This window comes from Crocodylus porosus, unplaced genomic scaffold, assembly GCF_001723895.1.
Source record: "Crocodylus porosus isolate Cpor-Errol unplaced genomic scaffold, CroPor_comp1, whole genome shotgun sequence".
Lineage (NCBI taxonomy): Eukaryota > Metazoa > Chordata > Crocodylia > Crocodylidae > Crocodylus > Crocodylus porosus.
Genome location: NW_017728906.1, coordinates 79,928,029 through 79,941,442, shown reverse-complemented (window position 1 = coordinate 79,941,442; position 13,414 = coordinate 79,928,029). Strand labels below are relative to the sequence as shown.

At 41.7% G+C, this 13,414-nt stretch overlaps 1 protein-coding gene across 4 annotated transcripts in view; it reads left to right on the top strand.

The window, feature by feature from the left end:
* The window catches only part of LOC109306142 (cohesin subunit SA-2-like), an 88,444-nt gene that overhangs the window by 32,706 nt on the left and 42,324 nt on the right, over nt 1-13,414 (top strand). For 3 of the 4 annotated variants that reach the window (XM_019529413.1, XM_019529410.1, XM_019529409.1), the window contains exons 11-12: nt 5,770-5,868; nt 9,049-9,128. In XM_019529413.1, coding sequence (XP_019384958.1) covers nt 5,770-5,868; nt 9,049-9,128 — 179 coding nt within the window. The remainder of the gene's footprint in view (nt 1-5,769; nt 5,869-9,048; nt 9,129-13,414) is intronic. The other variant, XM_019529412.1, reaches the window with a different exon arrangement.

The window sequence follows — 13,414 nt, the reverse complement described above, 5'->3', positions numbered from 1 at the left end:
GGAAAAATTTCTTTACTTTCTGAGCCCCCAAGGTCTGGAACAGCCTGCCATTGGAGGTGGTTCAAGCACCTACATTGAACACCTTTAAGAGCAAATTGGATGCTTATCTTGCTGGGATCCTATGACCCCAGCTGACTTCCTGCCCTTTGGGTGGGCGGCTGGACTCAGTGATCTTCTGAGGTCCCCTCCAGCCCTAACATCTATGAAATCTATGAACCTTGGAGGTAAACAGACTGCTCCAACTTTTGTTTGAGCCTAATTTGCCTAAAATGAACTTTTCTACCATGGGGTACCTATAACACCTTTCCATTCTCCTGTGCAATATGAAGTTTCATTTCTATCTGGGAGAAATGTTACAATCTGTGCATTCTCCTTTGCCTGAGGAAGGGCGTGTGAAGCTGAAAGCTTGCAAATAAAGAATTTTTTTTGCAACTATTTAGTAGGTCTAATAAAAGATATTACCTCTACCAAGAGTTCTGAATACTTTTGCCTGTAGACAAACACAGCTAAAACCTGTATGTCTTCCTAGAACATTTTCTTTTAACTAGCTAAAAAAACCCATTAAAAACATCTAATTGCTCTTGAAAGAAAAGGTATTTACATTGTGCTTGAGTTACTTTTTTTCTTCAAAACACTGTTGTGATGGTTGGAGGGAATAATTGAATGCCCCCTGTAGGATGCTAAAGGAGTGCTAAGCAGGAGATCTTCTCGTTGGAAAAAGAATCCAGATCTAATGAAATCAGGGTGCTGTGCATTAATCACAAGGCCATCCTGTCTAATTTCAGATTGGCTGGACAGGTTATCAGTGAAGGGCTTCCTCACTCTGCATCCTTTTGTGAAAGTTGCCCTGTTTGTGTCATGGTAGTTTAACTACATCTCCTATTCAAGCATCCATTTAAAAATGGTATCTTCTTACACAAAAGATGATCAACTCGTATGTTTTCTAAACCCTAAACTTCAACTTTTCAGGAAAAAGAAAATACTACTTTTGGCAAGTAGATTGCATTCTTTTCACACATCGGCAGTCTTTTAACCTGTGTTCCAGTTGGAGGATTGTTACTATTGCTAAAGAGAAGAAAGTAGCCCTTTTTTCTGACTCCCAGACTAAATTTATAGGACTGAAAATGAAACCCCATTTCTGTACTGTAAAAAAAGTAAGACTCGGTTTCAAAACTAGCTCTACCTAGGCAGGTGCTGAAACCTTTTTGGTGTCCCCTGGAGGCATTGATGTTGTTTCTTGGCTCATTGATCTTTTAGTGGTGATATGATTTAGGGTCAACTATGCCATTACTGAGCTGGGAAAATGTATTGGGGATACCCTAATCCTATTTTTAGATGATCGCTCTTTAGAGCATAATTTCTTTGAGAGATCGAACATACCAGCTTTTCAATGAGACTAGAATGGCGATTCTTGGGCAGGAAAAGGAAGCAAGGTTGTCAATACTTCAGCAAAAGTATACTGCTCAGGGTGAGGGAAGGAGATCATTTGGAAAGAATATTTGTACCCTAGGCTAGTTTCCTTGATATTTAAAAATGCATTTACATATAGGGTTAAGACAGAGATCTGGGATGGGAAGGGGAGTTTAGGAGGAGACAGGTGGCACAGTTACAGGGCATTAACTCTTCATCGTATCTGCAGACCTACACTCAAGTACTGCCTGATTGACAACTACAAGTGACAGTCATCTCTTTGTGGTCCCACAGCTATCTAACCACCTAACAAAACCATCACAAGTTTATATTTAGTGCAAAGGCAGTCTCTATTCAGGATTATAGCCCCAGAATAGAATAGTGGGGGTGGCTCAATCCAGAACTGAGGAGCACTGGCTGATGGTACTTCTGGCATTAGTCAATGATAACTAAGTCAGCTTTAGGCTTTGATCCTAAATGGAACTCCACATTGACTTTAATGGAGCCCTGACAGGTGCAGCACTTCAGATCTGGAAACAGGACCTTCTAATTTAAAGTGATTCAAGAACTGTGCCTGATAAAAGTGTTACAGCAGGATAAAATAGATGAGTGGTGCCCAATGTTTTGATCCCCTGGGCTGGGTGGTGTGCAGTCTGGATCTGGTCCATGGGCCTGATCTGATGCACAGCTCTGGCCCTGCATGCTGGCATGGGCCTTGTGCACAGGGCCATGTCATCTGGCCAGCAGGGCTTGGAAACTTGGTAGCAAGGGAGCTAGGGCTGTGTTAATTGCTGCTGCTCTCCTGCTGCCAAATTTCTGGTTATGGGGATCCTTGCTGGCCAGGTGACATGGATCCTCAAGGCCAGATTTAGCCCATGGGTTGGAGGTTTGAGCATCCCTGAACTAGACAGTCTAAAAATCAACCCTTCTAGTCATTGCTCTTTCACTTTACATTTCTAATAATAATGTGTAAGAGTTGTCAATCAAAACTGACTACTGAATGGCATCCTTTTCATTCTTTTTGAAGCTTTTTGAGGAGTGGGAAGCCTGTAGTAATAGATTGCCTTTGTGTAGGCAGTCTGCACGTCTTGGGTTTCCTTTGTTTTTCCTGACATGTTAGAAAGAGGAATTCATCAAAAAGTATGTAGAAGACGATGATAAATCCTAGGTTGTAATCTGTTCCAACAGATTACAACAGGATCTGCTAATATCCTTATTTATGAAATTGCACAGAATAAAACAATTTCTGTGTTGGAACCTTCCAAATGACTGTCTCTTAATGTTCTTAAAGCCTTGGACTTTTGAAACATTGGTTTTGCCAACATTATTATGGCCATATTTAAGCTTCATAGTAAGAGTGACTTTATTTGACATTTGAGAAGTAGCAATATTGACCTACAGAGAAATAAATTGAGTAAATACTATTATTTATTTGAATACAAGATAAGTTTTTTTTCCTCCCAGTCAGCATGGGGGAAAAAGTTCCTTGTCTTGTATTTGGACACAAGGAAACCTGATTAAATGCGTTGTCTATGCTCAGTAGTGGAAACCAACTAGGAAGTTGATTAAATGTGGGCAACACTGAGCATGGCTATAAAAAACATGGCCCATATTAGGCAAACATACTGATAGGAACCTTTTTTGTTATTTATTTACAAATTTTATTAAAAACACACTTATCACCTTACACTTACAAAGCTTTTAGTATGCATCTGAATTCCATGGTGTTGGTGTAGTTTTGCCAGACATTGAGTCCCTGGAGGCCTAGATGGTGGAGAAATACTGGGAGGATACCATCCCCACCAGCTGCCTTCCATTTCTTTATTGCAGTTAGGAAGCGGTTAAGCATAATGGAAGGTGATGGTCATTGCACTTCTCAAACTAGGTATATGTGATTAACCCAGGAAGCTATAGACTAATATCTCCCCTCTGCACAACCTATACACTCTTGGAGAGTACTATATACTCCTCAGGAGAATTAGCCCTTTTATCAAGCCAGTAATCCCTGATGAACAAGTGGATTTCCGGCCTAAGAGAAGTTGCTATGACCAAGTTTTGGCACTTGCAGTGCATATCGAAGCTGCTTTTCAGAAAAAATCCAAGATACGTGCAGCTTTTGTAGACCTGTCAGCCTACCCTTGCCTTGTTTCTTCTTCTCTTCCTCATACCCGTCTTCTTTCTGTGGCTTCCTTTAGCAGCTCTTGCATTTGCTTTGCAGCTTTCTCAGATCTTTCCTTTTTTTCCCCATGCTTCTTTGGCCTCCCTTTCTGAAGAGTTGTTGCTTTTGAAAGGCTCTCCTCTGAACAAGTTAGTCTCTAATGAGCCACCCTATCCTACCTTCTGCTTGACTGCAGACTAGTACAGCTAACCTCTCTGCAGGCTAACAATATGTGGCCTCACTGGATATGTGAGGGTAGATATACAAATGAGTTAAGGCTTTTCCTTGCTATACCTGCAAAACTGGAAGAGTATCAGGTTATTTTCCCTACATGTCATTGCAAGTCAATGTGCAGCTGTCATTACAGTGGCAGCCTGCCCTTGCCCTATGCATAGATACAGGGGCACACGGCCCACATGTACTCCCAGGGTGCATGTAGTGGTGGGAGCTGCCCCTCATCTCCCTGCAGCCCTTGGAGGAGTTGCTTGTGTGACCTGCTTTGCCCCGGCTGAACAGTGCTTGCCCCTGGGGCAGCCCATTCCCCCTCTCACTGTGGGGGTCTCATTCTGCCCCCCACCCACCCATTCCCTCCTCCCACCCCTTTTCCCACAACAAACTTACCAGCCTGACACTGCTCTCCAAGCTGCCGGGCTGCATATCAGCAATCGGATCGTTATCGGCCGATATGGCTTGTTAAAAATTGGCCATCGGTATTGGTCCTAAAAATCTGTATCGGTGCACCCCTAGTTACAATTATGTTTTTTTTTCTTCCTAATCTTTCTTTCTTTTGACAGAAATACAAAGTCAATTCTTGATTTTTTTTTCTGGTCACTGGGGTCAGTTCTAATGAAAACTTTCTCCCCTGCCCACACATCTTAGTGATTCTTTTTCTTTTAAATGTTATTTGCTAACAATGTGGATGAGCTGTCTAAAGTTCCATCTCCTCCCTGCCTTGTTATGTCACTCACTTGTATTATGCAATTGAAGCCCCCCACTATTATCTTTAGTCTCCCTTGAGCATGTAAGCTGCTAGCTTTCTAAGCAGAGCCTTCGGCCCCCTCCTGCTCTGGTGGTGCATATGCGTTGAAAACTTCTAATTCCGCTCCCCCAGCTGATAGTATCATTTGCTGCAATCTGCCACTGGTGATATCTTCCACCTACTTTGCTTTTTTCTCTGGATTCTTGAATATTACTGCCACTCCAGCCGTTTTTGTTCTCATTTGTCCCTGATCACCAGGATAGTCCCCATCTCCACCTCTTCTCCAAGTGCTTATAATCCCTTTCCTCTGGTATCCCACATTCTTGTAGGTAGATTATGTCTGCCCTTACTTGTCTTAACATTGGTTTGATCTGTTCCCATCTCTTCCTCATTAGTATGCTCCTGCCATTAATAGATGCTATAATCAGTGGTGTTGTGCTTGTGTTAAAGAGTGCTCGTGTCCCTTAAAAGTGTGTTGCTCTCTGTGGTTGACTTGGTACTCTCTGGGTATAGGCTGTTGGGTTTGCAATCGTTTTAGGTGGTGTGATTAATATGGTTGACCCTAGGAAGGGAAGGGAATGATGGGACTGACTGTTACTGGTTGATGTGATAAACATGACAGACCTTGCCTACACTGAGAACTCTATTATGAAGAGCTTTCCCTAGTGCAAAGTAGTCATGGGGAGACTTGGTGAAAGTTTATGCAACAGCATCATTGACCCTCTGAGATGATTTAGGCTGATTTAGAGTTGGCGTTGTAACTTAGACCTATTACTTTGCACGTTACTCCTGAGTGTTGTCCCTTGAGTTTTAGTCATCTCTTAAAGTTCCCATGGTAGTTCAATTTATATCTGATGAAGGCATTGCAAGAAAAAAAGGACATAAAAGCCAAGAGGAGACCTTACCTCCTTACAACCTTTGTTGGTGACTCATAGTTCTGGGATACCTTTCACTTGGTTAGGGCAATTGATTATAAGTTCTGTGAGAGTTTGAACGTAAGGTTGTTTAACGCAAGCTTTGAGATCACTGTTTAGCTTGCTGGCCCATTACGTCTTGTTAGTTATACATTGATATGTATCTGGTAAGGAAATATAAAGTATGTAATCAGCCTATTGTAGACACTCATAGGGCTTCTAGGCCAGTAGTGTACATGGTAGTCACAAGTAAATCACATCAGCAACAAAGATTTGTTACTGTTAGCAGATTCCTCTTTGTTTTGTAGCAAGCTGAAGTGCGATTGAAGTGTCTCCTGGGACTTCAGGGAATTTATAACAGAAAAGAGCTTGTTTCCAAAATGGATCTCTTTACTAGCAGATTCAAGGTAAGTGGATTAACATTTTCTGTTTCTTAGATTTGTTTTGACTGGGCACATGGCATTTGATATTTTGAGCAAACTTACTGTGTTGGCCTGCATGGGCTAAGCATGTTGTGGAGATGGCATGCTTGGATCTTTTAGCGGGGGATTTGACAACATGCTTCTCTTCATTTATGAAAAAATGTCCCTTTTGCTCTGTCTAATATTTAACATGGTATTGACAGATCCTGTGTACAACTATGTTCATCCTCTTGGTCACAAAGAGGCCAATATTGGACATCCCAAGGATTCCCTGTTCCCTTTTCCCACCTCAGAAATGGATTTATATGTTAGACCTTAGTTCATAGAATCATAGAAAATTAGGGTTGGAAGGGACTTCGGGTGGTCACCTAGTCAAGACAGGAACATCCCCAACTAGATCATCCCAGCCAAGGCTTTGTCTAGCTGGGTCTTAAAAACCTTCAAGGATAGAGATTCAACAGCCTCTTTGGGAAAACTGTTCCAGTGTTTTACTAACCTAGTGAGAGAGTTTTTTCCTAATATCGAATCTAAATTTCCCTTGCTGCAACTTGAGACCTTTGCTCCTTATTCTGTCATCTGCCACTACTGAGAACAGTTTATCTCTATCCTCTTTCGAACCCCTCCTTCAGGTAGTTGAAGGCTGCTATTAAATCCCCTCAGTCTTCTCTTCTCCAGATTAAATAAGACCAGTTCCCTCAGCCTGTCCTCATAAGTCATGGCCCCCAGCCCCCTCACCATTTTCGTTGCCCTTTGCTGGACTCTCCAGTTTGTCCACATCCTTTCTGTAGTAGGGGGCTGAAAACTAAACACAGTACTCCAGATGTGGCCTCATAAGTGCTGCATAGAGGGGAATAATCACTTCCCTTGCCCTGCTGGCAACTCTTCTACCAATGTAGCCTAGTGTGCTTTTAGCCTTCTTGGCAGCAAGGGCACACTGGTGGCTCATATTCAGCTTATTGTCCACTGTAACCTCCAGGTCCTTTTCTGCAGAGCTGCTGCTCAGCCAGTCAGCCCCCAGCCTGTACTGGTGCACGGGATTGTTCCATCCTAAGTGCCGGACTTCGTGTTTCACTTAGAACAGAACAATCCCATGCACCAGTACAGGCTGGGAGCTGACTGGCTGAGCAGCAGCTCTGCAGAAAAGGACCTGGAGGTTACAGTGGACAATAAGCTGAATATGAGCCAACAGTGTGCCCTTGTTGCCAAGAAGGCTAATGACACACTAGGCTGCATTGGTAGGACTGTTGCCAGCAGGGCAAGGGAAGTGATTATTCTCTATTCAGCTGAGTGGTCCTCTGTTAACACTGCTATCCATTACCACTGCTATTCAAATGCATGATTGCAGATTCAGCATGACTGTGAACCTTGCAGAAGGGTCTCCAGTCTGAACAAGTCAAGTACTAGATTGTAAACAGTTAGTCTTTGATAGCCTGTTAGGTGACCCTAGTAGAGACCAGTATGATTCTAATGGCCTACACTGATCATGTTGCCACATACAGGTTTATTCAAGCACTCTACATTTTAAGATGCCTTGGGTTATGATTTCATCAGCTATTATTAGCCCAATAGGGTGAGGCCTTGTCATTACTTGGGTAGGAAGACCCGGGATGTCACAAGAAGGGATCTTAATGGCTCAGTAGTCATTACTTTTCCCTCTATGTTAGCACTGACCCAGTACTACCGCATGGTGGAGTAGTACAAGCTGTTCTGCCAATGATGCTCTTTTTCAGCTGAGGTGTAAAAGACAAGCCTTGGCTGTTTAGGGTTCCAAAAAATCTCTTGGGCCTTCTTGAAAGCAGCTGGGTATTAATGCGGGTGGCTCAGTTTTAACTCTGGTAAGTAAAATTCTGCCCTTCTAATTTCAGCTCATGTTGTAAACAGCTTTACAGCAGTCCTGTTTATTTCCAGACTTCATCTTTGTAGCGTTGCTACACACTGCCTAACAGCTGAGGGGTGTTATTTTAGAGGGGCCTGGATTTCAGAGAGTGATAATGTGATTCCAATTTGTAGGGTGCTTGGGGATCCCTCTGTTTGAAAGATGCTGTATGAATGTAGCAGTATAACAAGTTGTATGCAAACATGCTGTTTTAGACTCCTCCAGTATTCAAAGGGCACCCTCTCAAAGTAGTCAATCTATAAATAGTGATTCTGGCTTCTAAAATGATCTTCACATTATTTTGCTACATCTCTGCATGGCTCTTGAGAATTTTTCAGGGCATGGTGGGTTTGTAGAGCTTCCCCTTTTGTGTGGGCACCTAAAGAGTGGGCAGGTGGAGGACAAAAGGTGAAATAAGTGAATAGCAGTTTCTGTAGTTTCCACCTAGCACGCTAAATAAAGGACTTTCAATGAGCCCTAGATTGATGTTCTTTTCCTAGTACATCCTCTAGACATCCTGTGTTCAAGATGCTGTTCTGTTTTGACTCGGGGAATTCTCCTTAAAAGAAAAAAATGGCAGCACTTGAATTTTCATTTAAAAAACCCTCAAACTTTAGAATTGTAGGTATGTGAATAGCAATTTGTCTTAAATGTGCAGCTCTGGGAAGGAGTCGTGTAAAGGCTCAGTGGGGCCTTAGTGTTGCAGCCTTATGCTGCGGCCAATGCAAAATGTTAGTATTCCCTACAGACTATGAGGTAGAGATCCTCTGAGAGGGCTGGCTAGTTGCTTGCTCTTCTGTCCCCATGAGGTGCTGCATTTCCTGCATGGCCAGCTACAAGAAAGCAAATTCATGAAGTGGGAATATGACTGGGAGTATTCCATAGACTAGAAGCCATGTGATCCAAGACCTGCTCTTTCAACAGGGTTCCAACTTCTTTTGATAACAGAAATTTGTTCTGGGTAACAGTGGTACTTTGGACTTTACCCTGCTTTAACATATTGAAGTACAACTAGTAACATCTTGCCAATGGTCATTCTTAATTTGAAAGCTGCAGTTGCTTTCTTGTAGAATTTATGCAATCACTGTTAATCCATGATTAATTCAGTAACATATTGCAGGTTTGGAGAACAACTTGTTAGTAATCAAGTTGCTTTATGTCTCCTAGGAAATAGCTATTGAAATAAGTCTCTTGGCTACTAGGGTTAGATGTGTTGTCTGTAGCAAAAATAAACATATATCCAGAACAGAAAGTGTTACATCTTTTTATTGTCATTTTACACCCATTAGGATCGAATTGTGTCCATGACTCTGGACAAGGACCACGAAGTAGCAGTTCAAGCCATGAAACTCTTGATGCTTATGTCACAGTAAATAATTTCTTTTTTAAAAAATGTACTGTATTGTTGTAATGGGAACAGGGTTCAAATCTACTCTGGGGACTCCATTTTAGACTTAGAGCATGCTCAGAAGCCATTACCCCTATAGCAAGAGAGGGTTAACAGTTGGAACTGTTCAAGCCTTAGGATTTCCTTTTGTTGTGGGAAATTCCAATATTTAAAAAATACAAATTTTGAAATGTCCCAATAAAACAAGAACTGACACACTGTGATTTTGGAAAATCAGTTGTTTCACATTTGACTTTTCCAAAATGTGGTATCCAGCTGCTCAGGAGTCAGAGGGACTCTCCACACTGCTCCTGGTGTCAGGGACTCCCTTTCCACCGGGTGTGGTACCAAGTCTAAGAACTTGTAGGGTTTCTGAGCACCTTGGGCATTTGTACATATGCTTGTACTGTAGCGCTGGGCATTTTTAAAAGTTCCCAGTGCTGCGACGCATACATTTGTATACATGGTGAAATGCATCGGCACTGAGAAAATGGCGGTGGCACACTTTTGAACTAATGCATATTGAAGGTTTTTTAGTTGCAAAGCCCACTGCTGCCATTTTCTGCACACTGATGTGCATTTTGCCGCTTATACAACTGCATGCAACACAGCACAGTGTGCATCAGCTCGCGTGTGGAGCAGACGCGATTAATTGAGTTTGGTGCAACGCGTTGGATCTCTGGCATGTCGCAGTGTGAAAAGGTATATGTTGTGAATAGGGGACCTAGGGATTTCCAAAAGCCCCATTTTTGACTGAGGCTCTTAGGACTTCTAGGTTCTCTGATGTAGAACAGGTAACCAGTCTATTAGATGAGGTGGTGGGGAAAGTAGAGAAGTTTCTGCTTTTGTTTTTGTAAATGGGTTTTGAAACAGAGATGTTCATGTGAAACACCTTGGTTTTGATGAAATAGCACTTTTCAGTGAAAAACTGTTTAATTTCCAATTCATGACCAGTTTTAGTTATAAGGGGTAGCTGCAAGCTTTAGGTGTGGTGGTATGGACTGCGAGCTAAAGTTAGCATGGTACTACAGAAGTCTGATTCCTTACAATACCATGTTTTAGATATGGTAATTTAAAAAAATGTAGGAACAGTAAACTTGCTTTATTCCTTTTTTGATTTTTAATTATTTAAAGTCTCTACATCCCACTGTAGGTACGGGTCAGATTTTAAGATCACACAGAAATCTTAACTGCTTGTGCTTCAGGGTATAACCTGATGCCTCCTGCACTTTTTTGGGAGGGTGTGGCTTCCCTCCATGTACAACCCTGCAAAGCTGTCCAGGGGCATAATAGGTTTTTCCTGACCTAAAAGGTATTAATCACTGCTGGAGGAAGGATGTAGGACTTGATAGCATGGTAAATATTTCTTTTCTTGAAAAAGCTTTGTGAAACTGAGACTTGTGCTGAAAACGACTTGCCTGAATTAACGACTGGGCCAACTGAAAACCGATTTCACTGTCAGTGCCTCACCCTCTCCCTTCATTCATGTAGCAGTGACTTTTTAAGAGTGTTAAAACAGCAGAAGGTGCATAGTGAATTTCTACTGAATTTTAGGTAGGCAGCACTTCCTCAATGGCAGTCTGTATTGTGTGAGAGTACAGGCAATCCTTAGATTTACGACACAATTGGTTCCTGAAGATCATGTCTTAAGTCAAAACGTTGTAACTTGGAACTGATTTTCCCATAGGAAACAGTGTTATAAATGGGGGATTGGTTCCTAAACCAAGGCCCAATACCTTATTTTCACCAAAAATAACCCATAATTTTGTACTCAGTTATAGATGAGTAATTCATTAATGTATTTATATTGTAAATAGCAATCATATTGATTTGGGAGGAGTTCCTTGAGGAGACTTTGCTGGACATTTTGAAGGGTTCTTGGCTGGAGTCTTCTCAGGAGTCTTGGCTGCTTTCTTAAAGAAAGTGTCCCAGGAAGTTCGGACAGATTATTCTCCGGGGAGATGGGTGACGCAGCGAACTTGTTCAGATCAAGTGTTGTAAAGTTGAAACTGACGTCAGAAAGTTGAAACAGTGTCAATTTATAAACGTTGTAAGTGCGAAACTTTGTAACTTGAAACGTCGTAAGTCGAGGATTGTCTGTATACAAGTGAAATCTATATAACATAGATAGTAATCTTCTAATGTCTGGTCCTGTGTTTTATGTAACACTACCAGAGTACTCTTGTGAACTGAAGTGAGGCTTTATAATTGGAGCAGCTGACTAAAACTGACTCCCTTGACACTCCACTGACTTAAGTGCCATTTCTCTAGGCCTGCCCCAGCCTCTATACACGAGAAGTGGGTCCATTGTGTATACTCATTATTGGTATAGCTCGCTCTTTTAAAGGTGGTACCAATGTTGGAATGACACTAATACTAGATAGGTTATTGCTGCTTATAGAAACACAACATGCATTTTGTATGACATTTGAGCCTCCAAGTTGCAAAGAAAGTGAAACAAAGTACAATGCCATATCTCTGTACATGACATGTTCCTGTGCTAGGAGGAGCAGCACACCATTGTTAAAAGACAATGATGCTTTAAACCAGTTAAGGTTGCTCTTGTTGTTTGAGATAAAGAACAAGCGCTATATTGGCACTGCAGCTGTTTAGCTTCTCTGGCTTCATTGTCGGGATCATGTTTTCACTAAACTTCATGAAAGCAAACTATAGTTAAAATGTTCATCAGTTTTTCTTTTCCTGGAAAAATAGGACAAAAACCTGTCCAAACAACATTTACGAATAGGTTTCCAGGATTGAGCAGTGCCTCCTGAAAAGTTTCCTGAACAACACTTGTCCATCATAAAACACGTTTCCTCATAAATAAACTGAGTACATGGGGTTTTTTTTTTTTGATTAGGCTATGGCAGAAGTCCAGCAGCCACATGCTTGTTGTCTTTGTTTCTGCTCCATCTGTTGCAGAGCCAACCTCCCTAGTCACTTTGAGCCCTACAGATTTGGTTTAATTATTGGGAAGATGAAGAAGGGAGTTGGGGACTTAAACAAATAACACACAGATCCAACCAAGAATCATTCCTTCTCTCATAAAATAAGCACTGACCAGTCTAAACATCACTGGTGAAAATTAGGCACTCTAATAAGATTTTTTACCAAGATCCTGTATCAAGATGCTTTTTCATAGGGGATAAGTTTTTGTTGGAATACCTAAGTGTTTTAGAAGTAACTAAGTGCTGACATTTTAGGAGCAGAGAAGCATTTAATTGGATGATGTACTGGGAAAAGCACTCAAAGCATGTCTGTATTAGGCCTAACTAATACATTAAGCAACACTAAAGTTGCGCAAGATGATACTGGGATTCTTGGATTTGCTCAGAATCAGTAACAACAAAATGGTGCTTATGTAGAAATAACCTTTGTCTAACAGCCTCGATCATGTTTGTTTTGCTTACTTGGCAAAACTAAATTTTCATTCCTTTTAGTCATGTCAGGCCATCTCATTTGTGTGTGTTGGATTTTCATCTAGATTTATCGGTAGCAGAATTGTCATCTAGGTTCTCATTGTGGAATATGTGTTCTGGTGAGGTGCAAGAAGCTTTTTTGTATTCCAGTTTAAGCTGTCATTTGTGCAAGTTAAAGGAGCTGCTTTTTTTCATAAGCTCAGCAAATTTAATATAATTGCCAAGTCTGCTAACATCTGTCACCAGGCTGCCATTTTTAGAGCATAACTTCAGCTGGTCTGTGAGATGTGACTTTTACTTTTCATCTGGTAATAAGTTTCTGACTGGGTAAATGAATGCATTGGGCAGAATAGTGTTCCCCTGCGCCCAATTCATTTAGCCATCTATTTTTCATTTGCGAGGTTAAGTACATCAATAGCTGCCTTTATTTGCTGCTGTATTATCATTTTTGAGTGGAAAAGACCTCTTATCAGTATTCTTGTTGAGGATTGTTTCAGTGACTGTTGCCTCATGTTAGCTGTACTCTATATATTTTAAAAACTGTTTTAACTTTCAGTTATAGCTGTGTGCCCTGCCTTGCAGTAGGAAGTCAATACTGTATTTACTTGACTCCCAAGATGAGGTTCCCCCCCACATTTAATAAGGTGGTGGGGGACAGGCAGCTGCTCCAGCTCTAGATCTGGCTCCTTCTCTACCTGGCAGGGCTGAGGCTATGCTTTTTGCCCTAGACTGGAGTGGAGTCAGAGCCTGTTGGAGCAGAGTAAGGGTAAACAGCAGAGAGGGGGAACTGGGCAGAAATCCCAAGGTGTGTGGTGGGGGAGGTTAGGTGGTGGGGGCAGAGGCATTGAG